At 30.4% G+C, this 27,377-nt stretch overlaps 1 protein-coding gene across 2 annotated transcripts; it reads left to right on the plus strand.

Annotated features, from left to right (window-relative positions):
* The first annotated feature begins 619 nt into the window (after positions 1-619).
* LOC143042466 (SLAIN motif-containing protein 2-like) lies at positions 620-17,839 on the plus strand. Of its 2 annotated transcripts, XM_076214763.1 has the most exons (9): positions 620-1,008; positions 3,621-3,766; positions 4,354-4,500; positions 5,136-5,321; positions 7,025-7,063; positions 7,460-7,546; positions 12,291-12,398; positions 12,691-13,000; positions 13,680-17,839. In XM_076214763.1, exons 1-9 carry the CDS (start codon positions 728-730, stop codon positions 13,750-13,752), a joined length of 1,377 nt encoding a protein of 458 aa, XP_076070878.1. In that variant the 5' UTR covers positions 620-727; the 3' UTR covers positions 13,753-17,839. The 2 variants fall into 2 exon arrangements, with proteins under 2 accessions (XP_076070878.1, XP_076070879.1); XM_076214764.1 differs by lacking the exon at positions 7,460-7,546.
* The last annotated feature ends 9,538 nt before the right edge of the window (positions 17,840-27,377 follow it).

Raw genomic sequence — 27,377 nt, forward strand, 5'->3', positions numbered from 1 at the left:
ATTTTGAGCAAATATACAAAAGATCGACCTCATTTAACTCAAAAAGTAGCACATGAAGGTATATTTTTTATTACATATTTGATTTTATCAGGCAAAAAATAGCCTATAAGAAATGTTCATCAAACTGTAAATACGGGATCAAAACTGTATAGTATGCCCTTAAGAAGTATTAAAAGTAAACTGTATTTAAACAGAATGTTAATTACCCCGACCATACGCGTATGGTCGGACCATATGAGTATTTGGTCATATGGTCCAAATACTAATATGGTCCGGAACATATTTATTAAGTCGTTAAAACTCACTCGAAACTAGGTGTGACATGCACGGCTATGATTAGCAATTCAGAGCCTTCAGATTGTGTTGTTTTTCAGAATTATAGAACTCATACAGACTCACTATGTACAACTTTTAAATTTTCAGTCTATAGGTCGTTTTATACATTATACTTTGGGACGATATTTCGCCATAATTCCTAACCGGATCATTTTTAATCGATAATTAATACTAATCAAGAGATCAAAGGATTGCGCACCTGCCAATGATTCATAATAAATATAGTGATCGCACAGCAATCTATGAGTGAAAATGTAAACGGAAGTTACCATTTGCGCATGCGTGTTTAAACTAAACACAAAATGGCTACAAAGATATGAAGTGTGTCCCAACTGTGTTAAATTTTGTATTTTACAAAGTCATTTGACTATAAAACTAATGTCAAATAACCATGGATAGCGGAGATTCATTGATAGACCCAGAAGCGGAAGTTCGCAAACTCCAAGATCTAGTCAAAAAGCTTGAAAAGCAAAATGAAGTGCTTCGTTCTAGACAAAAAAACAATTCAGAAAATGTACAGAACGGTGAAATTGAACATGGGAAATTGACTTTGCATCATAATAACAATATTCCCGACACCTTAAATTTAAAGAATCAACCTGTGGAATCAGGCGATGATTCTGAATTGGTTGATATCGAAAATCTTTCAATGAAAGATGAAGAAGACAGTTGGTAAGGCAAATGTAATAGAAATACATCAAAAAGTCATCATCCTGCTGTCCTGTCAAATGTTTTCATACATCAGATATTTTGTGCATCATGTTTTCATATAATCATGATAATCCATATTTCAATTGCACATACATGTAAATGCATACATTGTGACATGTTTTTCGATTTTTCTATATTCCAAACAACATGTCAACAACAACAATACAGCTGACAAATAACAATGTGCAACATATTCGAAGTAGCATTAAAAGTTCTGGAAATTTCTGAATTCGGTAACGTTAATGAATTTGGTAATCAGTCAGGGGACTTTCTTAAATGAGTGATTTTCTAAATCACTGATTCAAGTAACATTTTGTTCATAAAGGTTGAAAGTAAGAGTTATCTTTCTTTAATAATCACCTATTTAAGTAGTACAAATTTATCACTAGACTAAGTGATTTAATTTTATTGTAGTTTTAAATATAGAATACTAATGATCCAGGGACTAATTATGTTTCTAAACTTATCAGAATCAACATCTGTGTTGTCTAGGATGACCAGGTCATTTCAAGTGATGACCTTGTACTGAATCTAGGATAATGACATACAAATCACTTGTTTAAGTACCATACATTTTGTACCTCAATTTCCTTCCCAAAAATCACTTCTTTTAAGTATCATTATTTTAATAACCCCCACTAATTTCAACACCCCTGAACAGTGATTTTTTTTATCGTGAACAGTAGAATTTTATTACATAATCTGTAAGATGAAACCTTGAACTTCACAGGAAAAATACTCCCACTGCTGGGAAAAATCTTTTAAGAAAGTATCAGTTTATTATGTAAAGCCATTATTGTAGCATTTTTTCAACTAAAATAGAATTTTCAGCTAAATGATAGCATCAAAGGCATTAACCTTTCTACTTAAAAGAAGCAAAAAGTTTATTTTTTTCAATTTTAATAATTAAAAGATATTATTTTACACCTATGTGTTTAAAATTTAAAAAAAATTACAAAATCTTGATTTGTGACAAAATTTTGAATTTGCTACTCTAATAAGTGATTTAAAAATCACTTATCTCAGTAAGTCCCCTGACTGGTAATGGCTACCAAATTCTTTAACATGATTAACTGAACCATTAACGAATTAGGTACTTTCAGTGTTTATTAGGTTTTGCCAACTTTTGGCATTTATAAATAAAAAAATGGCATGCTGGGAACAACTTCATACCAAACTAAAGACAAATTTAAAGAATTATATCTGGTAAAATTAAAATCTATCTACCACAGGTTCATGAAAATTGATGTCAAATGTTCCAAAATCCTTATCATTTACTTATTTATTTATTTATAAATGCCAAAAACCAGATAAATTCTGAAGTTACCAAAATTCGTTAATCAGTCAGGGGACTTACTTAAATAAGTGATTTTCTAAATCACTGATTCAAGTAACATTATTTCCATAAAGGTTGGAAGTTAGAGTTGTCGTTCTTTATTAATCACCTATTTAAGTAGTACAAATTAATCACTAGAAGAAGTGATTTAATTTTATTGTAGCTTTAAATATAGAATACTAATGATCCAGGAACTAATTATGTTTCTAAACTTATCAGAACCAACATCTGTGTTGTCTAGGATGACCAGGTCATTTCAGGTGATGACCTTGTACTGAATCTAGGATAATGACATAAAAATCACTTGTTTAAGTATCAGACCTCAATTTCCTTCCTAAAAATCACTTCTTTTTTAAAAGTATCATTCTTTTAATAACCCCCACTAATTTCAACACCCCCGAACAGTGAAATTTTTATCGCGAACAGTAGAATTTTATTACATAATCTGAAAGATGAAACCTTGAACTTCACAGGAAAAATACTCCCACTGCTGGGAAAAATCTTTGAAGAAAGTATCAGTTCATTATGTAAAGCCATTATTATAGCATTTTTTCAACTAAAATAGAATTTTCAGCTAAATGATAGCATCAAAGGCATAAACCTTGCTACTTAAAAGTCCTAAACAAAAAGTTAATTTTTTTTTTAATTTTACTAATTAAAAGATATTATTTAAACCTATGTGTTTAAAATTTTGAAAAAAACTACATAATCCCAATTTGTGACAAAACCTCGATTTTGCTACTCAAATAAGTGATTTAAAAATCACTTACTTCAGTAATTCCCCTGACTGTTAATGGTTCAGAGATTTCCAGAACTGATACTCCTTTTTGCTATTTGTCTGCTTGGACATCACACAAGTTCCCATAAAATTTTGACATCATATACATGATACATGTCATAATAGAAAATATCTTGCACCACAATTGAAAAGTGATTGCTGTATGATGTCAAAAGTTGAAGTCAGACAGATTCTTGAAAGATTATTCAAAGACCTAAGAACAACTATGATCAAAATTACCTGTTCAACCATTTTTATTAAACACATGTCATAAAGCAATATGTATATTTCATATTGCATTAAATCATGATTATGACTGATTGCTTCAGGTCACAAAAGTTCAATCTAAAAAGAGTTACATGCCCTTGCATTTCGTAACTGGGGAGAACACTGTATAGTTCTCAACTTTATTACAAAATATTATTAACATTGTTGTTATAATTGTACTTTTATTTACAGGTTATATTCATCCCCCAAACCTGCCACGCCTTCACAGAACAGAGTTAGTCCATACAAATGGGTTCGGCAAGAATTTGAGCACCCAAGTCCAGAGGTGGAATCCGTGAAGAGGTCCTTAATTTTTAAACTTGATGAAGCTGCTAGAAGTAAGATAGTATTTATAAATATAGATTTTACATGTACATTGTAACATGTACCAGTGCATTATCAGATTCATCTATTCGAGATAGTTAAAATTTATAATTTATTATAAACTATTGAGATAAGATAAATCTGATAATCATCCACTAGTAACTAAATGTATGTAAAAATCTGTTTCTCATATTTCTTTAATGATCATAATGATTTAAAAAAAATCTTTTTTGATAAACTTAAATCCCTTTTGATTGAATTCCACAAATCCACAAAATTGTCATTTTTATCTTCCCATGTTTGCAATTTTTTTTATACAAAGGGTTAAGACAGGGTTATATTGCAGCAGAATTAGAGAATAGTCATTATAGATGATAGTGGTCATAGATAGGTGGTAGATAAATTCAAAGTCAAACTTTTATTTTTTTAGTAATAGTTATTTTATACATCAGAGTTATGCAAACCATTAAAAAAGGTAAACTTTCCCTTCATGTACATTTATTTTGTCTGCTTGTAAGAAATCGAATGGGATTAATTGTTCTTCTTTGTTGATTATATTTGTTAATCCTTGCTTTTAACTTTCAAACTGATGACTTTTCAGTGAGTAGGAGTTGTAGTACACCAGTATTTGGAAGTTACAGTACACCAAGAACTTATACTAAGATGAGTCATTCTGCTGATAGTACACCTGTCATGCCTGTATATAATAACAAACCTGTCATCAGGAAATCATTGGCAACGTCTTATGGTAAGAATTGTGTCATATTATACAGTACTCCAAAGGGTCCTCAGTGGTCAAGTGGTATAAGTAGTTACTAATGTAATCACTAGCCAGTCAACACTGAGGTTGTTAGTTCGAACCCTGCACAAACGGGTGCACTCGACTCCAATAATAATTTAATAGGATTGTCAGTTTTCATATTGAAAGTCAGTGGCTTCTCTAGCACTCAGACTTTCTCCACCAATAAAAACCGGCCTCTATAAAACAGCACAAAAACAGTGCTTAAAAATGGTGTTAAAACACCCAAAAATCAAATTAAATATACAGTACTCTCAAAAGGGGGAGTAAATACAATGTTGCAATGACATACCATGGAAAATGGAACAAATAACAGTCCACAAATTGTCTGACAAAATTTATCTAAGCTTGACCTCATTGTCATAGATCTTTCAAAATGTTTAGTGTCCATGATGCTTTCAGTAAAACCTTTATTTTTAGGACTTTTCAACGTTGAATCAATGGTCAGTAAAGAAGGCGAGACATTTTAGATTGTGCACTCTTATCTTGATTATCTGAAAGCTTGATACACAAGTAATCAAAAACTATTTTATTAAAGTGCATTTGAATTGTGTTTTGAATTTTGTTTTCATTATCAATTTTAGGAAGTAATATTGGAATGGGTAAAAATGTTGATACTGGAACATTTACCAGACCTAAACGAACCAGACCTCAAGTAAATGATATGCCACCAGATCATGCAAAGCTTCCTGAAGAATCAGACAGTACAGATAGTAAAAATCATCCAAATGTTTCAGATATAGAAAATTTAGCAAAATTACAAGAAGAGAGTAAGTCTGCATTGACTCTGCAAATATTATTTGAGTCTAAACTAATAATTTGTTGGATATGAACAAACAATTTTGAATGGAAAGTATGTTTAAAAATAACCTGTTGTGTACATGTATCATATTATTAGAACTGCTTGCTGCACACATGCATATATCATAGTTTTATTAGATACATGTTGCTGACAATATATGTACAACGATTCATACTTAAATGAAACAAAAAACAAAAGCAATTTATGAATGATAAAATCCAAAAACAGTTGTTGACACTTGTATCAAACTCTCTTGGCCTAAAATACTGCAAAAGTCACAAATTTAAAACCTTGTTCCTGAAATTAAAGCACAGTATTTTGCATTAATTTAATCGTTTTTAGTCCAGCTGTGATGAGTTGAAATTTTGTTAGACACAAGTATACCATGTTTAAAGCTTAGAGTGTTCAAACAAAGCTGTTATTATATAAAAATAAGGAGATTTGAATGTAAGCAATAAAAGGCAACTATCTTCAACAATGAAAAACCCATATCGTATGGGTGGTTATAAAAGGCAACTATCTTCAACAATGAAAAACCCATATCGTATGGGTGGTTATAAAAGGCAACTATCTTCAACAATGAAAAACCCATATCGTATGGGTGGTTATAAAAGGCAACTATCTTCAACAATGAAAAACCCATAACGTATGGGTGGTTATAAAAGGCAACTATCTTCAACAATGAAAAACCCATATCGTATGGGTGGTTATAAAAGGCAACTATCTTCAACAATGAAAAACCCATATCGTATGGGTGGTTATAAAAGGCAACTATCTTCAACAATGAAAAACCCATATCGTATGGGTGGTTATAAAAGGCAACTATCTTCAACAATGAAAAACCCATATCGTATGGGTGGTTATAAAAGGCAACTATCTTCAACAATGAAAAACCCATAACGTATGGGTGGCTATAAAAGGCAACTATCTTCAACAATGAAAAACCCATAACGTATGAGTGGCTATAAAAGTCCCAAACATGAAAAATATGAAACCATTCAATTGAGAAAACTGACTGCTTGATTTACAACAAAACAATTTGTGAAACAAATATAACAGACATGAACCAATGACAACCTATACAATGTTGTATTTTTTGTTCCAAAGTCAGACTTGAAAGATACAAAGCTTTACTCATGAATAGTTAAATTCAACTCTTTATTCAATGAACAAAAAGTAAACATGCAGAGACCGAAATATAGGAATAAAATATATGTAACAACAAAAGGACCTTTTACACTTAAAAGAGAGCCTTGGTGTAATGGTTAGTGCATCGGACTACTAACATAAAGGTTCCTGGTTCGATTCCCGTTTGGGATGAAAATTTCAGGAACTCAATTTTCGGCTCTCCCTTGACAACATCTGCGAGTATGGTCTTGAGGAAACGATGATAGCTCGTGGGAAGGGGACGATAAGTGGCTGACCCGTGTTAAGAAAGAGCCATATCTCTTGCACGTTAAAGACATCCTTGTAGATTTCAAAAAAGAGTAGGCTAATGCTGCTACAAGGCAGCACTCGCACCCGCAAAGTGGAAAGGGATTAATATAAGTTGCAAAACTTGTTTCCCAATCCACTATAGATAAATATGTTTAAACTAAAAAACTTAAAAAATGTAAAAAGTAAAGTCCTGTCTATATACTTATTAATTTATTACAACCACTGTATTTTCAGGTTTACGGCAAAGTATGTCACAGTCTTCACCAAGAAGAGGTAATAATAAAGTCTAGATAACTTTAGAAAAAAGTTTGGAGAAAAATGTAAATAATTATTTTAAACTTACATCACCATGATCACCTATAAAGGTAGAAGCAGGTCTAGAAACTTCTGTACTCAATTAATCTGTCTTAAAGAAAACTTTCATCAAAGATTTCTAAGCTTCTTGAGATGGAATGATTTAGTATTACTCATTACAGTAATGTATCTGACAACCCTGATATTCATATTTAAACAACAGATTTATGAGAATATTGAGGTTTATACAAATGTAAGTAAAAGAAAACATGTTTTTTTTTTATGTGGAAAAATTAAATTAAAATCCTTTTATTTGAAATCAAAAAGTATATATTAAAAAAAATTATAGTTTATAAATGTACTATTTTTGTTAAGCCCCAAAACCACGACAGATTCCTCAATCTGTTAACACAGAAAATGATAACCATGTGGGTAATAGATGTAGCCCAAACAAATTTGACGGTAAGGAGCATGATTGTGGTTGAAACATCTCTCTACAGAACTGGTTCCTAGATTATATATGATGACTGCATCTTCTATGTTTTTTATTATTTATAAAAAGTTTTCACTTATGTTTTAAAGTGAGTTGTTCAAGAATTAATTGCATTCGGTATGGTTGAAATGCCATTATAGTGAAGGGGAAGTGAGATTTCTGTTTTTACACAATAAGGCATTACATTTTTAATCAAAATTGTATGCATTGGAGTTTCTGTAAGTGGATATAATATACATGATATATTTCACAATGAAAGTTGCATTAAACAGTTTTGTAGACAGATATCCTGACCAATTTACATGTTGTAAGCATGGCTGTCATGCATGGTTACTTTGGAGTTGAATATCAATATGTCTGCATTATAATGATTATATTGTGTATGTGCTTGAAATGACAAAACTATGTATTGTTATGTCCATGTGCTCTATTAAGATGACAAAACTAAAATATTTTTTTAGATGTACTACAGATTATGCTTTATTTGTTGTAACGAATACACCATATTTAAATATACCATTTTCTTCTTTCCAATGAAAAATATTCATTGGTAGACTATACTTTTCAGGGCTCACACTACTTCAGAATTATAGGGAGAAGTGACTTCTCTTTTTGAAACTGATAGGGAGAAGTGGTGAGATTTGAAAGAGAAGTGCTCATTCGCGCGGTGCGCTACAATGTTTGGATTCTACTATAGTATAAAGGGTCATATGTAAATAATGTTCTTTTTATATTATTCAATTCATATCTGAGTATACAATTAAAGTAACATTTCAAATTAAAAAGTTGTTTAAGTTTTACTAAGGTTCTTGTGAGAAACTACCAACTAAATATTTAATATCTAGCACCAAATAAAAAGTTTTGTTCCTTTTTGTTTATAACAGAATTTGCAAGTTCTCACTATAGAGCATGCATGCTTGGTAGTATATCATTTTGATTGACCTAAACAATGAAAATTCAACTAATGATGTGACCTTTCTAGAAATATTAACGAAAATTAAATGAATTACATCCTATAAAAATATCAGTCTTACAATTGGAAAAAAGTATTAGAAAAATGAAACCTCACACACTGAATGATCTTTTGTGTGGTATATTTAAACATGGTGTATATAATTTTATAAATTTTTCCATTGGCATTAAATTAATTTGAGTAAGAGTTATTGCCCTTTTGGCATATTGTTCACTTGATAGTATTTTGTTGAAACAAAAATGAATTGGGGGGTTGGAAGGCAGTTTTTGTCAGCACCCGCCACCCAGACAATTGTAATTGAGAATTATAGTTCATTATAGTGTGAAAAGTTGCTCTGATACCCATCACCCATGTATTATTAATACAATGTGCCTTCCAACACCCCCATACATTTTTTTCTGGAATAGCCCTGACAGAAATTTGATTATTTTTTTGTACAGTATGGATGTGTGTTTCATGTATTGTCTACATATTACATATATATCTGTAACTAACATGTAAAAATACTTTTAAAGCTTATAAATACAGTTTTGTTTTGTCAAAATAACTTGAGGCATGTGCAGACTTTTTTCCTTTATTTCAATAAATCATTGATGTGTCATGCATATACCATATATGTATGAATAAAGTTAAAATAAGAATTATAAAAGTTTAAATAAATTTCTTATTGAAACATTCATAACAATAAGGCCACAATTAAAAATATTTCAGTTTTCCCAAACCCGACCCATGATGACTGGGTGTGGGTAGGTAGGTAGGCAAATTCTTTTTTTCTTTCTTCAGAATTTGCATGAAAATATTAAAAGATCTTGAAACAGACAGTACATCTGTTTTTGTCGTCAAACCTTTGTAGAGTCAACCAAAAGCCATGAATTTAAAACCTCTATACATAAATTAGTCTACTTTATGATTTGTATCCTGAGATGTTTATAACCCTGACAATTGCTACATGTGTGAAAGGGCTGGTGGATTTATGAAGTGATTTTCAACAGTTACATCAACACGATGTTTGTGTAAAAAAAATATCAGCTGACTATGTATTGATTTAATTTGTTTGCAGTTTTTAAACCCTAGATTAAATGTCCTAAAATATTTTAAATGAATTATTATCTACCATCCATAGTTTCTGTCTTTTTTTTTTTTTTTGAAAATTTATATTTTAATAATTACATTAGATGTATGTTTCATTATAATATTTTATTCTGATTGTTTAACTGCACATCACTATTATTCCGTAAGCAGTTGCATTGCTCAATACAACTATTCACTCATGATAACACGTAATCCAACAATAAAGTGCACAGGTGAATTAAATAATAAAATATATAAAATTCGTGTTTTCATGATCATAGCTAAAAAATTTAATTATAAGTATTGAATGCTTCTTTTTGTAACTTTATAGGGTTGTAAAAGCGTTGACTGTGCATACATTTTGAGAATGAAGCGCTTCCGCGCTTCATACAAAATGTACTTCGGTCAACGCTTTTACACCCCAATACATTTACAAAAAGAAGCATTCAATTCTTAACATTATCACACAGGTAAACTAATTTGGCTATAAATAGATCAAAGCATGTTCTGTAGAATCTCCAAACTATTAAAAAACATATTCGTTATAATTTTATTTCTTTAAATTTTTGAAAATAATCATTATTGATAAAGTATAATTGCATAAAGTTAACGTTTTCTGAAGACTATTTTATTTTTAGGTCATCAGGTTCCAGAGGCTTCCTCACAAATTTGTATAAAAATCCCACCATAACATGTGTTTACTTTTGCACATGTGAAAAAAATATTTTTGACAAAAGCCAGATTTCTCTTGTCAAAGGGGATTTATATTTATACATGTATTGCAATAAATTATTCAGAAGGAGTTACATTCAGTTAAGATTATATTCTGATTCTGTGAGCAATTATAGTTTTATCAAATTCTCCCAAACAGCAACGTACTGATCTTGTCAACTAAGACTTGTAAATTTGAACTATTTGGATAAAAAAGCATCTAATTCACATGATAAAGAAAGATTATAATTAAAGACAACAATTTATCAAGAAATAATTCCTTTTTATTTAGTAAAAACAAAATCTTCTTGCAAGATTGTAAATTCGCAACTTCCGGATCCATTTCCTGTCAGAATAACATTGAAAATATTCGATTGCACATGGTTTTGAACAAATCTACCTGAATATTCTTTTACACGATGAAATTAGCATTGAGCATATAGGTAAGGGTTTGGCAGTCAGGGGACTTACTGAAATAAGTGATTTTTATAATCACTTATTTGAGTAGCAAATTTGAGGTTTTGTCACAAATTGGAATTTTGTATTTTTTTCAAAATCTTAAACACATAGGTTTAAATAATATCTTTTAATTAGTAAAATTAAAAAAAAAAAACTTTTTGCTTCTTTTAAGTAGCAAGGTTTATGCCTTTGATGCTATCATTTAGCTGAAAATTATATTTTAGTTGAAAATATGCTATAATAATGGCTTTACATAATGAACTGATACTTTCTTAAAAGATTTTTCCCAGCAGTGGGAGTATTTTTCATGTGAAGTTCAAGGTTTCATCTTTCAGATTAGGTAATAAAATTCTACTGTTCGCGATAAAAATTTCACTGTTCGGGGGCGTTGAAATTAGTGGGGGTTATTAAAAGAATGATACTTAAAGAAGTGATTTTTGGGAAGGAAATTGAGGTCTGATACTTAAACAAGTGATTTTTATGTCATTATCCTAGATTCAGTACAAGGTCATCACCTGAAATGACCTGGTCATCCTAGACAACACAGATGTTGGTTCTGATAAGTTTAGAAACATAATTAGTTCCTGGATCATTAGTATTCTATATTTAAAGCTACAATAAAATTAAATCACTTCTTCTAGTGATTAATTTGTACTACTTAAATAGGTGATTATTAAAGAAAGACAACTCTAACTTCCAACCTTTATGGAAATAATGATAGTTGAATCAGTGATTTATAAAATCACTTATTTAAGTAAGTACCCTGACTGTTTGGTAGTACAGACAACTAGAGCGTAAAAAAAACTGTGCCACTTCACATGTTTCACTTCTTTATGTTCGTTAAGTCAGAAGATAAAAACAGAGAACATCGAATATCGATTAACTGCATCTCTGATGCGCTTTCTTTTAATCTTATTCATAGTTACTTTCAAACGCAAAGACGACAAACTTTAAGTTTTATACGATGATGGAGCGGACACGAAAAAAATCCGCAAAAAAAAAAAATTCTTCTAAAAAACGTCAAAAAAAGAATTTGAGTCGGCGTGTTTATTTTGGGTCGGTCGCGTTTGGGCAAACATACAATCTTTTTATTTTGGCCTAATTACTAAAGATATAAATGAATATAGTTATCTGACCTTAAAAAAATGAAAAAATAAGAGAAGTTTATTTTGTTCTTTCAATCAAGGCCAAAGCCAAATAGTTTACACTATATTTCATATTTCAGATATGGTATGGAACTTTTTTCTGCATTTAAATGAAATTTGTTTGTCATTTTCTATTGTCTCAGGGTTATAGTTTCAGACATGATATATTTTCATTCTTTGCAAAGTATTTTAATTTACACTTTTCTTCTTAATTATGGATAAACCTAAAGTAACATTTCATTGTTGCTTCTGTTGAGAGCCTAGAGTAATAATTTAAAAGACAGCTTTCCTCATTTTTTCTCCATCAGTCTCCTCTAGCAACATTTTACTGAACTTATTATCTTTTTACTTTAGGTGAGAGACATCTAAGTCAGAGTAATAGTTTAGGTTCTGATGCCAGTAGTCCTCCAGATAGTCCACATGCTAGTAATCAGTTTTTAAATAATTATAATAATAATCAAGGTAAGTAACTCTCTTTACCTTTCTGTAAGATTAATTCCCTTTGTTCCATAGAAACATTTTGAAGCTGATCATTTTGATAGTACTTGCAAGCTTAAATGGTCTGATTTTTTTTACCATGGTATGCATATAAAACGGTTGGTTCAAAATTTTTGAAATTTTATATTTTGGTTAAAGGGTTAAAGTGAATACTTTGACAAAATTTTATGAAAATTAAACGAGCCAAATTAATTTTAGTGAAAGTGTTGGGTACCACCCTAAATCAAATATACAATGTTTATGTGTACTATTTCAGAAAATCCAGGTTTAAGAAGAAGTTACCAAAATGTATCAAGATTACCACAGACTTCTGGACAATATGGTAGTGACCCTTATCTAGACAATTATTCCTCTGGTGGTAGTGATGACTGTGAACAAACTGTATCTCCAAAAGTGCGTCAATATTCACGCCTTCAAGCACCTGGTCGGCCAGGATCGCCTAATGTTAGTGGTTTAAGACAGCCTAGTCCTAGAGGGCCTTCACCACAAAGAACTGGTCTTCCAACACCATCTAGACGAACTATACCACGGCCTGGAAATAGCAAGCTTGCAACTCCTGTTAGAAGGTACAGGATTATCCTTTTCAGTCTTAGCGATAAACTTTTGAATCCACAAGACTGAATCACAATTTTACGAAAAATTTAAGTTGGATTCTCTTTGCTTATAGAGAAGAATTTTACAAGCCTGGGCCGTAGGACTTGTGGTTAAGCGTGAATTTTAGGTCAATTTATTTAAAAGGCCATATCAGATTTTGTCATTTGTCCTAAAACAAAAATCTTCACTTATGATGTAACTACTGAGCCCAATGTATCATATCTTTACTCAAATATTTCTGAGAGAATCATGTTTAAAAGTGGTATTGTGGAACTTGATCCATTGACAAACATGGTCAGGTTTAAATTAACTTCAAAATAAGCAAAGGAGTAAAATGCAGTTCTTGACCTTTATCTCAAAAACTAAGCAGTTTCTACAGCAAATTAAATGTTTTGGAGTTTTTAGAGTTATTGCCCCTCAAGTGTAATTAAATTTTTAAGTTTAAGTTTTATCTTGAAAACAGTTATAATTCTAAATTTCAAAAAAATATATCAACAGTAAACATAATAAAATGGCAACACACTTTGGTATGAAGTTTGGCTCTATAATTTATCAGTGACTGTTGTATATATATATATGTTAGAAAAATCAATGAAAAAGTTCAAGATTTTGATGTTTCTGATTTTATTTTAATATTATTATTTTTTTCAGAAGTGGATTACCTGCCCCTAGATCGACGTCTTCTCAACGTCATGATGACAGTTGGAAGGAAGGATGTTTTTGATGTAGATATTTCACAAATGGCATTTATTTATTGTTTAATAATGCTCAAGGCTGTATTATAAAACCTTTTTAGGAGGATATTATATCAGGCTTAGCTATTATAAATCATCAAATGTTTTGCTGAGGATTTTGAGCAGAAGTGTTTTTTTTTATTACGTCAGATTAAATTACATACATGTGAAGTATACAGTGATAAAGTTACAGTCTAGTTTTCGGAGAGAAATAAATAGCAATCGACCCTATAATTAATAGGCACTCATTGGAAGGGAAAACTATAAGCAGGTGCCCTTTAAAACATTGGTCTTATAACACCAAGGTTAAAACTATAAGTTTTCCAGGAGGATGGAATGAAACTGTCTCCATTTGTATTTTTTTATGAAAGATTTGTCAATGCATTGTCTGATTCTTATTTACAGAACTTCAGAATAATTTCTCTCGAATAAGTTAGAAAAAGGTATCTGAATAGTCACTTCAAACTTGACATTTCTTTGCATTGAAAGTAGATGTTCATTAAATCTATTCAGAAGAAAAATTAACGTATACACATTGTATTTTAGAAATGATTAATTTGATGAAATAACCTGAAGGATGACCTTCATAAAATTTGAATTGATATTTACCCATATAATAGAGCACATTGATTGAATAATATGATTTGTGTAGTGGTAAATATTTTTACACCATACTAACCAAATCACAGATTGTCAGTTCTTCACTGTCTGTATTATATATATATGGTAATTTGACTGTTTTGGTCATATGACTGATTTATTTCTCAATAAAAAACATTTTGGTCATTTATTTGGATGATCTGAGTCATACTGTGATAAAAACTTTATGTTGTCCAAGTTTTCAACTTTGACCTTGAACTTAAGGTGCTATATTATTTCTTATTAAATTTTACATGTTTCTTAGTTTTTGTTGGACATGTCTGATCTTGTGAAATGTTTGTTCCTTAGCTTGTTGATATTTGATTAAAACTTCTCATTATGTATTTACTTAGGTCTAAATAATTATTAGCTTTTCAGGCACCCCTACATGTTCCCAATGCTTTTCACATTATCAGTGTTAGCACAATCCTTAAATTATTCATTCCCTGTACAATCCAAATTTTACTCATAAAATAATTTTCTCTGAACAGTCTTGATATGTTAAAGAACACAATTATTGATATTAAACATAAAACAAATCCATTTCATTGTACTCTACTGATCAGTAGGATTGTTCAATGCTTAAATATATCATAAAGTGCTATTTATTATTTATTACTAAGACTATTCCAAAAAAATGTGTGAACAAGGAAAGTTAGGAGAGACTTTAAAAATCCACATAAAAATCCAGCATACTGTCTTTAAGTAGTGATACATACACCACATAGACAAAAAGGTACAGCCTTAAAGACTCTCAATCCATGTCTAAAAATATTTGTTTGCCCTCCCCCATTCATTGTAATGGAATAGCCAAAGGAATTATAACATCACATGTTCACATATACTATGTACTAAACCATTTCATAAATCATTCTTATGTCCTTGTTCAAAAATGAATGAGTGAAGGTTTGAAAGGGAATTTGGACAGTTTTTTTTTACGTTTTTCTCCAAAATTAAACAGTAAAAAAAACCAGTAGATTGAGGCTCCCGCAGGGTCAAAAGCAACCTGCGACCTCTGAGCTTTTTAGAGGCGACTTCCGACCTGAGGGCCTTCTAAAAACGACCTTCGACCTGTAAAATTTGGAAAAAACGACCTCCGACTGACTTCCGTTCTCTGTGTTCTGAAAAACGACCTGCGACCTGTACATTTTCCTTAAAAACGACCTCTCGACAAATTTAAAAGCGACCTTGCGACCTGAGGGGGGTACCCTGTGGGAGCCTCTAGATTATTAAGATTATTCAGGATAAATTACATACTTAATCTGTCAGTTGAATAAAAGGAATCTTAATAAGAAGATAGTATGAATATGTTCTAAAAATGTTCAAAAAGATTTTTTTTTACTGAAATAGAAAAGGTTTGCACTTCATTGTTAGGATTTTGTAAAGGATGGCCTACTGTGTATGTTATACATATTTTTATCAACCATAACCAATTATATAGATTTTTATAGTCCATGTGTTTTTTCCTTTAGTCATGTTTTAAATTTGAGTCCTATGAAGACTGGAGAGAAATGTAGAACTTGCCAAAGTATGGATGTATAAATGTGCCACATGTTGGTAAATTATTCGGTGAGAAAATGTTAGTGTTAATCTTATCAAAGCTAAAAGATGGGAATCAATGCAAAATTCTCCATGTTAATAAAATTTCAACTAAATGACAAAGATTAAGATATGTCACAAAAAAAAATAGCTGATGTTTTTTATTCTATTCCCAGGCAAATGAAATCTAGATTCAGTATGAGCAGATGATTTTTTAGGACCTGATCAAGCCATTTTAAATAGGGGTTTCAACCATATGTTCCTATACAAAAGCATGAGTTTGTCATATAAAAATTTGGGGGAAGGGGTGTTCCAAGCCATGGAACACCCACTAAATCTGCCACTGATTATTCAAGATGATTGACCTTATTTTAAAGATTAACATATAAATATATATATAGCCAAGTGGTTTTCAAATACTATCTATATTCTTCAAAGATTATTGGTAATGGTGGCACTATTTGCGTTCCATACCAAACTACATGTATATACAGTATGAAAGGTTTATTTATGCTTGTAATTTGTATAACTGGAAAAGGAACCCTGACCTCAAAATACTATTTTTGTACTTTTATTTCATTTGTAGTAATTACTATTATTGAGTATGATTTTGTTAAAAGTTAAGTTTAAGTTAATATAATTAGTTGTTGTAGTAGAAAAGTTATTTTTGTATATTTAGTTATATTTGGATTGGTGGAATTACATTTATACATAAACACCAAATTGTGATAAGTTGGAATATTATCTTTATGCTTCTTTTAATATGTTGCATATACTAGTAGCTTTTTGTTCTCAACCATATATGAAGCTGAACTAAATATGGTTTTCGTTACCAGTTCATGGTATCCTTATGTCTGTCAATTGGCAATTCATGTCAGTTATATGTTCTTATTGCAGTTAATTCCAAATTATTTCTACATTATCAAACATTCCCTCTTTTCCATGGGACAGTTCCAAGTTCATCCTGGGCCACAAACTTTACCATCCTTTCGTCATAAGAAATGAATTGTTTTCTTGCTGATAGATATTAATCATGAATATCATAACAACTGTCAATTAATTTAAAAATTTAACTAGTAATATTTTTATAATTTTTGGTGTAGTTTTCTTCTTTTCAGTGCTATATTTGGTTGAGAACTGCTGTTATACTATCAGATGCTAGAATTACTAATGTAAAGGTTTTGGTCAATAGCTTTTTCGCAGTACATTTAATGAAGGGTTGGTGGCCTAGCAATAGATCATGAAAGAAAAAGTAGTTTTTATAATGAATTGTTCATACACTTTAAGTTGTTGTGGAATGCTGTTCAATCTATTATTTTGTTAAGCTTTATAAAATGACATCCATACAACATCAATTCTATGCATATTTGTGTTTTATGTTACATGTTTATGTCATTGTTGTAAAAATGTTTTAAATACCTGTATCAACTATTTGAAATATAACTTGGAAAAAATAATATATGAAGCTTCACAAGATCACTTCTTTTTGTTATATATAGCAACAGAATGAACCTCACAATAATTAATAATTGATAATGGATACAACAAACATTTTCAGGCATGTTATGTTCTTAACAGTTAGTGCTAACATAGAATTCAGAATTTTATTTTAATCAGCAGATTCTTCTTTCATGAATGTGGACCTTTTCATTCTTGCTTATTTTTAAATAGAGGATCTTGTTTCAAATAATATGTAGAAATGTATACCTATGTTTAATTCATCTTGATTGAAAGATATGAAAGAAATGATATGAGCTATGATTTTCACCAGAGAAAATGCAAGTGTGTGTAATGAGTATTATATATATATGTGTGTAAATTTGTATGTACAAGAATACATCTTTTATATAAGGTTCTGTAATGTAGGCAAGTCCTAGGAATAAAAGAGATGCATAGATATATTTAATGTGACAGCAACCCAACAACAAATAACCTACCATTACAATTAGAAATTTGGATATTATTTTGCTAATATATAAAAGAGACTGTCATTTCGTCTGACAAATCTTAAATTGTCAACACATATTTCATAATTACATTCAGATTGAGCCCTTTACTGTTTATTTCATCAAACATATCAAATGGTCAAAACATCATCAAGGATCTGTTATCAGAATAGGTTCATTTCACAATGCTATAAAACATTCTATGGACTCGTAAAACTTCGGGCTCGGGGATCTGAACACCCCTTTTTGTTTGGAGGTCTTTTAATATCAATATTGACCCCTTGGCATTTGGAGTACAAGATTTAAAATAAAAGATAAATTGACTCTAATGTTTAATTTAAAAGAACTTGCATAAGTCGAAAAAAAATTATATTAACTTTATTGGTAAAGTAAGGCTCTTTATACATAAATGGCAATTAGGAACATTAGGGCTCACTTGTGATCTAGTTAAATGACTTCTTGAAGACAGCCATAAAGATGCAGATAGATACAGGAACCTATTTACCGTCATTTAAGATAGCTTTCCATGCCCAATTTTTACTGAAGTATAATCTTTAAAAAAAAAATTCATTCTTGTCTTGTTAACTTTTGCTTATCGTTTCATTGCATATGAACTTTATTTCGAAACAAGATACATAAGGATTCTGCTAAAAAAAAAGCAAAAATATTTTGATTGAGCTCTTCTATTTTTGCTGACTAAGAAATTGAATTGACATTGTCCCATTCTAGAACTGCCATTTATTTTGTTTTATCAATGATTAATTAATTACTATTCAACACACAACCTCATCAAAGATGTTGTAAGTTTTCATTATTCATTGAATTAAAGCGGATTGTTCTGATCCTTATCTATTGGTCTTTAAAGATTCAATAATTAAGTATTCACTCACATCAATGTGTCCTCCATTTTACAAACATGGCTACTGAAAAGCAAAACCTAGCATTGTGGGTAATAATATTACCAAAATGACAAGAGGGAGAACTGAAAAATCTAACATCAATATTTTGAGTAACAAACAGTAGATTTGCGCATAGAGGTTATGGGATACCTTTACTTTTATCCTTTCTTTTTTGCGACATATGCCTTCATTACAGATTCTGAATTTGTTTCCCAAAACTGTGGATATATATTGGGATTAAGTCCTATAGAGTTTCCCATAATTATATCATTCTCTAATGTTAATTATGGATGTTAAATTAAAAGAAGAAAAAAAAAGCATGTATTTAAAAATTATATTTTTCAATATCATATTGAACATAGATTCTTTTTTCAAAAGAGTTATATGGCTCAAACTAGAAAATTCTTTTACACTTAATTGCACTAAAATATTTGTTCGTGCAATTTTTTTCCAAATATTACTTCATTTTGTTTTCATGTTGACTGCATGACCATACAGATCACAATACTGCCTAGAATACTTCTTGATTCCCAATATTTTACAGTTGTATTATAAAGTATTAGAATATCTTGTGAGCAAACCAAACAGAAAGGGTTTTACTTTCTACATAGCTTGATGGAATGACAGTTATATTAAATATGTTGTGGTGTTGGTCTTGTACACACATTGATCTCCAGTGTTTGTCATTATGTATCCTTGTTATATGAACAATCATGAGGAAAATGTGTTATCTGTTAAAAGATAATAATAAAAATGCTGAACTATATATTCAATGTTAACTTATTCTTATACTTTATAATGAAATATTGTAAAATTTTGGAATTATTGCGTGTATTAATTGTTTCGATTTTTGTAGATGGGGGGGGGGGGGAAGAGATACTGGTATTTTTAACTATTTCAATTTAAGAAAAAATATTCATACAATATAATGATGTATATAATATCAAAATCGTTCACCATACAAGTTCTAATTGATGTGATACTCGCCAAGCCCAATTATTTGCATTAAACAGGCTATTATTTGAACTTGGAAATATTTTTAATTATGGAATTTGCAAAATTTCTTGTGCTCGCCTTGAAATTTCATGTTTATTTGGTATTATAATTTTTTGAGAGGTTCATAACACTTTTCATACAATGCATTTTGTATAGATAGTGTTGTGCGCGGCACAGTACATTCTATTGAAAATGTACTAACTTCTTTATAATAGAATGTGTTGTGTGCAGCACAGAACATTAAAGTACAGAATAGACATGGAATTTATTAAAAATTTCAAGCACAAGAAATTATGCAAATTCCATAATTAATAATAATTTCAAGTTCAAATAATAGCCTGTTATTACTGAAACCTATAGTTACATTAAATCTATTGATCACTAGCTAGCTTCCCCTTGAAGAGTTTACAAGGAAGGCTACATAAATAAATAACAAAACGTATTTTTGTTTCGCCTTGAGGGAGTTAAAAAAAGCAAGACATAATCATGCTGTTTGCAGCAGCAGTGTTTTTGTCAAAAAATGAATTAGTTTGTGAGTATGTCAACTAATGGGGAACCAGTAGTGATCTCTCCACAATCTTTGCTATGACATTATATTAGTATTGGTACTTTTCATTTCAAAGGAGATTATTTGTGTGCAACCCCTCAGACATGATCTAATTACTTTGAAACTTTTGCTGAGTATTAAACATTAGATTAGGTCAGATTATGTGAAACCGTAAGTAGTAGGGTTAATGATATTTTGGTCTGCAGTTGTATAAGAATTGCCACATCACAATTCAATTGAGATTATTTGGCCTCCTCTCCACCAGTCCCACTCAAAAGACAAATGAGCCAAACATCCAAGGCTACCGATTGGTCTTCTACAAACAAAACAATATGCACCGAAAAAATAAGTTTAAAGACTTCCTAGTACGATGTTAAAATAAGGAACCAATAAATTTGTGCAAAATGACAACGATCACAAATAGACATAGGACTACCAACAGGTACCGTCATGCACAATCTAGACCTCAAATAAACAGATGGAAAGAAAATGTCTTCATATGATTGTCTTTTTGAAATCTACGAATCGAATTTGGCGATTGAAAAGTTATTGTCTATTAGACCTAGTGTACAAATATATTTTACAATCCAACACATACAGAGGAGGACCAAATTATGACCACAATAGCGTTCAAATTGTTCTTAGCAGTTTTATTCACTCCGAATCATGGTTAATATTGAAAACATGGAGGTCATTTTAGATATTCACTAATTTAGATAACGAATTATACTGCTCATGCTAGTGTTAATGGTAGGAAAAACGTAGTAAATAACTTCAAACAGATTATTCAACAAAATCATCTGCTGAAACAATCTAGTTTACCAGAGAAAGTTAACACCCTCTCATATTCCTTATATTGTTGTGTTGTTGTCTTTTCAACATTTACTATGTTAGCAAGTTCTCGAAAAGAACGGTAAACAATACAGCAACAAGTCTATCGATACTTAACATTATGACACCATATTAAGCGTTGTTTAATACGCTGACATACACTGATAAATTCTCAAAATCAAATGTTGAATCAATACAATAACGAACAGTATCGTTTTGCAGTAAAACCAAAGGAAACTGACTACTCGATCAGCTGATATTAAGTCACGCTTGGCCTGTACCTTTATCAGTTGTCTTCTGAAAAAATGTACAACAATACTTTACGACGTGGTGGAACTTGCACTTACATTTAATTTTTACTTTACAATTTTGTTGTTGTTTTCATTGTTGAAAAAAAATTAATGTCATCATGTGACAGTTCTTTCTTTTTGTGGAGTATCATGCATATGCACCAAGGTGATATAACTTTTTTTTTTCTATGATTGTCTTCTTGCATGGTAGTTTTCTTGGTCCCCTTGCAACCAACGGAGAGACCAATTCAATCCATCGCATTAATGAATATTCTGACAAAACAATCAGTCTGTTTAAAGAATTCGTGTAACATATTAATGTTTAAATCTAATAATCTTTTAGCGAACGTTTTCCTTTTTAAACAGCTATTGTAATTAATAATTGATTTCCTTTTTAACTTTTTGTTTACAATGTTTTACATTAATTATAATATTTCTCTAATAAAATTTAAGGAAGAATTTGTACAAAAAATTTTGACAAAGCATGTTCATATAATTAGCGCAACAATCCTTTAGGGAACTTTATAAATTGAAACAATTATAATGATTTATAATTCATGTCCTGTTTAAAGCTTGCTAACACTTATTGACATTGATCAACGATGAATAAAACATCATTGAAAAATATTCATTTAGATACGAACCTGTAGAAAATAATTTTAATTGTTCAGATCTGTATCACTAGTATTGACAACTGTACATGTCAAATTGGGATAACATAATATGTATGTTTTATCAAGGATTGATGATACCATGAGAAAAGTTATGTTTAAAGTCAAAGAAAATGTATCAAGGCATATTACTGAATTAAGCCTGGCCTCTTAAGTTCATATTTCAAGTCGGCGGGCATTTACCAGAAAACGTAAAATTAAAGTTGAGAACTTTCCCAAACACGGTAACACTCAAAAATAGCTTAAATCCAATTCAAAAATGTTTTGAAAACTTTGTAGTTGCCTCAAATGTTTCCGTATGGCAGCTTTATTCTTGAAAACCAAGGGTTTTTCTATATGTCTCTCTCGCTATATATATAATGAGAGGAATACCAAGAGTTTGCATGGTTTTCCAAAATTTGTATACGCTAAATATTCAACCGATTATAGTAGGACAACCGAAAATTAATAAAAATCTATCTAATTATGGAATTAACAAAAATGTTCTGCTTATAAAATAGATAAGTCAGTCATAATATGCGTTGATGATTCAAATTTTTACTAATATCAACAAAATGGTAGTTATGTTAAGCATACACAATACTACTAAATAATAAAACTAATATATCTCATTAATTAAAATGACCTATACACTACGACCTAGCTATAAAATCAGGTTTGATCAACCATTTTAACATCAAAGAATATCTGTACCAAATAAGGAACGTGACAGTTATTTTCCGTTCGTTTGATGTGTTTAAGCGTCTGAATTTACAATTTGATAAAAGACTTTCCGTTTTGAATTTTGTTCTGAGTTCGGTATTTTTCTTATTTTACTTTTTTGTTCGTTTTAAAAACCACGATGACCAATAATTGTACCGATACATGAAATCTAATGACTTACAACATGTACAGTAGAATGACGGCTTATTCTTATAGTACAAGGGCAACAATGTTAAAACCTAAGCATTCTAATATTGAAAGAACCATAGACATTGGATCGAGTACGATTAAACTATACTGTAAAGCGGGATTTTGGTTTATATACGTTTCACATTCACATAGACTGAATATTATTTTTTTTCGTAATTCGCACTTTCATCATACGTAAGACTTCTCTGTATTCTTTTCCATGTAATATATGTAATAGTGTGGTATGAATTAAATTTTCTTTTTCTGTTTATCCAAAAAATCGCCAATTAAGATTGAGAATGGAAATGGGGAATGTGCCAAAGAGACAACAACCCGACCATAGAAAAAAACAACAGCAGAAGGTCACCAACAGGTCTTCAATGTAGCGAGAAATTCCCGCACCCGGAGGCGTCCTTCAGCTGGCCCCTAAATTGTATTTATATTTTGCGTGTAATTGAATTTAAAAAGCAAATTTGTTTCAAGTTATTGAACACAGATAGTAACACTATAAAGAAAAAGATGTGGAAAGAGACTACACTGAACAAATCCATCAACATAGAAATTATCACCTTATTGACCTTCGACAATGAACATTTTTAAAATAATAACAACATAGCAGGTACATAAATATATAAATTAAAATACCAAAACTAACGATATGATATATTTATTAAGCGATATGGTACTGCACTACGGGTTCGTGTTTCCTGATATGCACATACATGTTGTGCCGGGGTTCAAGGTACTTGCGGACATTCATAATCTTTTACATTGGATAACAGTAAGAACAAAGTATTAAATTCAGGTAAAAAGGTTTTGACTCTTTAGACCGACACAAAACACTGAAAACAACTATAAAAAGAGCCAAAACTAAAATATCAATCAAAACACATCTAATTGATTAAGTCATAAACCGTAAGAGATAAACAGAATCTTGCATTAAGTCATGAACCGTAAGAGATAAACATAATATTGCATTAAGTCATATACCGTAAGAGATAAACAGAATATTGCATTAAGTCATAAACCGTAAGAGATAAACAGAATCTTGCATTAAGTCATAAACCGTAAGAGATGAACAGAATCTTGTATTAAGTCATAAACCGTAAGAGATGAACAGAATCTTGCATTATAGTCATAAACCGTAAGAGATAAACAGAATCTAGCATTAAGTCATAAACCGTAAGAGATAAACATAATCTTGCATTAAGTCATAAACCGTAAGAGATAAACAGAATCTAGCATTAAGTCATAAACCGTAAGAGATAAACATAATCTTGCATTAAGTCATAAACCGTAAGAGATAAACATAATCTTGCATTAAGTCATAAACCGTAAGAGATAAACAGAATCTTGCATTAAGTCATAAACCGTAAGAGATAAACGCATTAAGTCATAAACCGTAAGAGATAAACAGAATCTTGCATTAAGTCATAAACCGTAAGAGATAAACAGAACCGTGCATTAAGTCATAAACCGTAAGAGATAAACAGAATCTTGCATTAAGTTATAAACCGTAACAGTAAACAGAATATTGCATTAAGTCAAAATATGGAATGGAGGACGGTAAATTTTGATATCTTAAAGCATTTATAAATTTAAAAAAAATAGTTCTCAATTTAGGCTCCGATATGTTAATTTTACTTATATCTTTGTATTCCATTTTATATTTGAAATGCATTCGTTTGTGCAAGCTATAGTTCCCTGTTGTATCATAGAAGCTTGTGCTATAAAAGGACAGGGCAGCATTTGCCATACGATGCATGTATTTGAGTTACAGAAAAGGTTTGTCGTAAAAATTTGTTCCGTTTTGCTTTAACTGCTAGCGCTATCAAAAGGTTGATGAGAATTAATGTGTAAGGCAGCTGCTTCAATAATATAGTTGATGTTGCAATGTTTGTCCTACGCTGATAAATTAAAATATATGCTAATATATAATTGATATAGTACAGTAACTGTTCCAGATAACAAAATGCATTTGATTATCAACACTGTAAGATAATGCAGATTTCATCACATTATGGTATCATGCTACATTATTTTGAAGTGAACCGGAACCATACCATTACGTTTTGAAATGTATCATTTTATTTTTAAAGGAACGGATTCTGGGAAATGATTATAATACACGATTGATTGTAAATAGAACCGAAAATACAACTTAATATTGTAACGGAGATTCAGAAATTAAGAACATGTGTTTCCTTGCACAATCTCGATTACAAATTCTATTTAAATATAATGATTTCATAAAGTGTGCTTTCATAAATGTTATGCTTCATTCTTCGGTATACATGGTATATTTGATCCCGGTTTTGAAATAAAACTAATCTTCCTAACTGTGTTATCCGTAACTCTTTATCCTTGTATCAATTGCAGAACGCTGAATTTTCCATAAGTTAGTTATAGACACGAAACTATGTTTTTTGAAAATACCCAACTAAAGTGACAAGTGGTGACCTATAAATGAACACACCTTACAGTCCAGGCTACTCATCCGATCATTTGATCTACAAAAGAAGGTTTGGTCATTTGCACAGGGAATCGCAATACATGTAAGATTTTATCTGTTGTTCATAATGTTATAGGTTTTTTTATAATTGAGGTTTCTGAAAGAGGTCAACTAACCATATAGATTTAATTTTGCATTGAGAAATAAGTAAATTCCATTGTATCATTTTTGGTTTTCATGTTCTAAATGTACATGCTGCATATACTAGTATGTTTTGCTCTAAATATAAAAGTTGTTTCGAAAATACCATTTTTATTGTTATTTTTAAATAAATTACTTTTAAAATAGCAGGATAAGTGTTTAATCTGTAACTTTACTGATTGTGTCGTATTTAACGATATTTCACAGATAAAAATAATAATGGAAGATGTGGTATGATTGCCTAAGAGACAACTGTCTTAAAGAGATCACATGATATCGAAGTAATCAGCTGAGTCTGGCAATACAAGCCAATCAGACATTATTGACCTAGTTGACGCATCAAGTATTGCCCAGTGCGATTCAACATTTGTTGATTTTTATGTTTGAACTCCGGGTACCTAATGTTGCTTCTTAAATCCTATTCCTATCTGTATGATCCAATAATATATGTCAAACATATAATTTTACTCAATATTTTCTCTCAAGTATCAAAAGACAATAACGTTTTCATTATATTGATGCAGATTCCATCAACAGAGGCAATCATTTCGAGTGAATAAAGTTACTTAACAGTATGGCAACTGGTAAGTCAAAAGTTTATATTTTGTAATTTTTATTTATGAACCTTGGTCATATTATGTCTTTAAAAACGCAATGATTAAATGTAAAAAAGGTCAAACAGGATACTAATAATTTTAGAAGTATGCTTTTGTATGTAAATGTCATTTATATAAAATCAAAATAATCAGAAAATTGACTTTCAACAAATTCTGACAATCCTTTGTTTATGTTCCACATTTTCCATGTTTTAACAACTTTCAGTTTTGAATTCGTGATTTTCCCGTAAAATGTTTATTTTCTTACGTCATGATTCAATGACCCATGTACCCCGTTTGACTTCGGGTAAATTTGTAAAAAGCATACGCAAAGAGATTATGATTGGAACAACAAAAAACTAAACATGACGTTGCCGAACAGCTGACATACAATATATTCGTATTCTACCACGGCATGAACTTAAACTGTTTGAAGAAGCTTATATAAGAATTTACATAACTATGAGGACATTTGGAAGTGCTCAACTCTCAAATATCCTTTTGAAATAAAAGTTGAACGTATTGCAATGGATATAACATTTGATAAAAGTAAATCCGACCACAACTTCGTTTAAAATTTTATTTATTATGAAGTTTGGTTCTTTTCTTTTTTTGCGACAAAGTTGTAAACAAAATAAAACAAAATCAACCCAATCAATTTATTGTATTGACGTCACACAGTTAAAATTGAAACGAACACATATTTGAATTTTAGTTGAATATATAAACAGTATTAGCTGGTGTAAACAGACATTTATTTTGTGTTATCATTTTGCCAGAACTACAAGGAAAATTCAAAACGGAAAGTTTTTTTTATCTAATGGCAAAATAAAAAGCTCAAACACATAAAAAAAAACGGATGGAAAACGACTGTTAAATGCCCGACTTTGTAACGACGTAGTCATCTTTTGTTTGAAATCTCACAAAATATTTTGTTTTTCAAGGTCCAATATTTTGGATTAAATAAATTTGTAATTACTTATAACGTTTAATCAATCGATATTAAATGCATGTGGAACAAAACTTTATTGATTCTTAATAATTTACTTTAAATCTTGGTACCTTATTTTCCTTTTAGATGACACAACACGGAGCCTGTCAATATCAGTGTATCAGT

This window comes from Mytilus galloprovincialis, chromosome 8 (genome assembly GCF_965363235.1).
Source record: "Mytilus galloprovincialis chromosome 8, xbMytGall1.hap1.1, whole genome shotgun sequence".
NCBI classification, from domain to species: domain Eukaryota; kingdom Metazoa; phylum Mollusca; class Bivalvia; order Mytilida; family Mytilidae; genus Mytilus; species Mytilus galloprovincialis.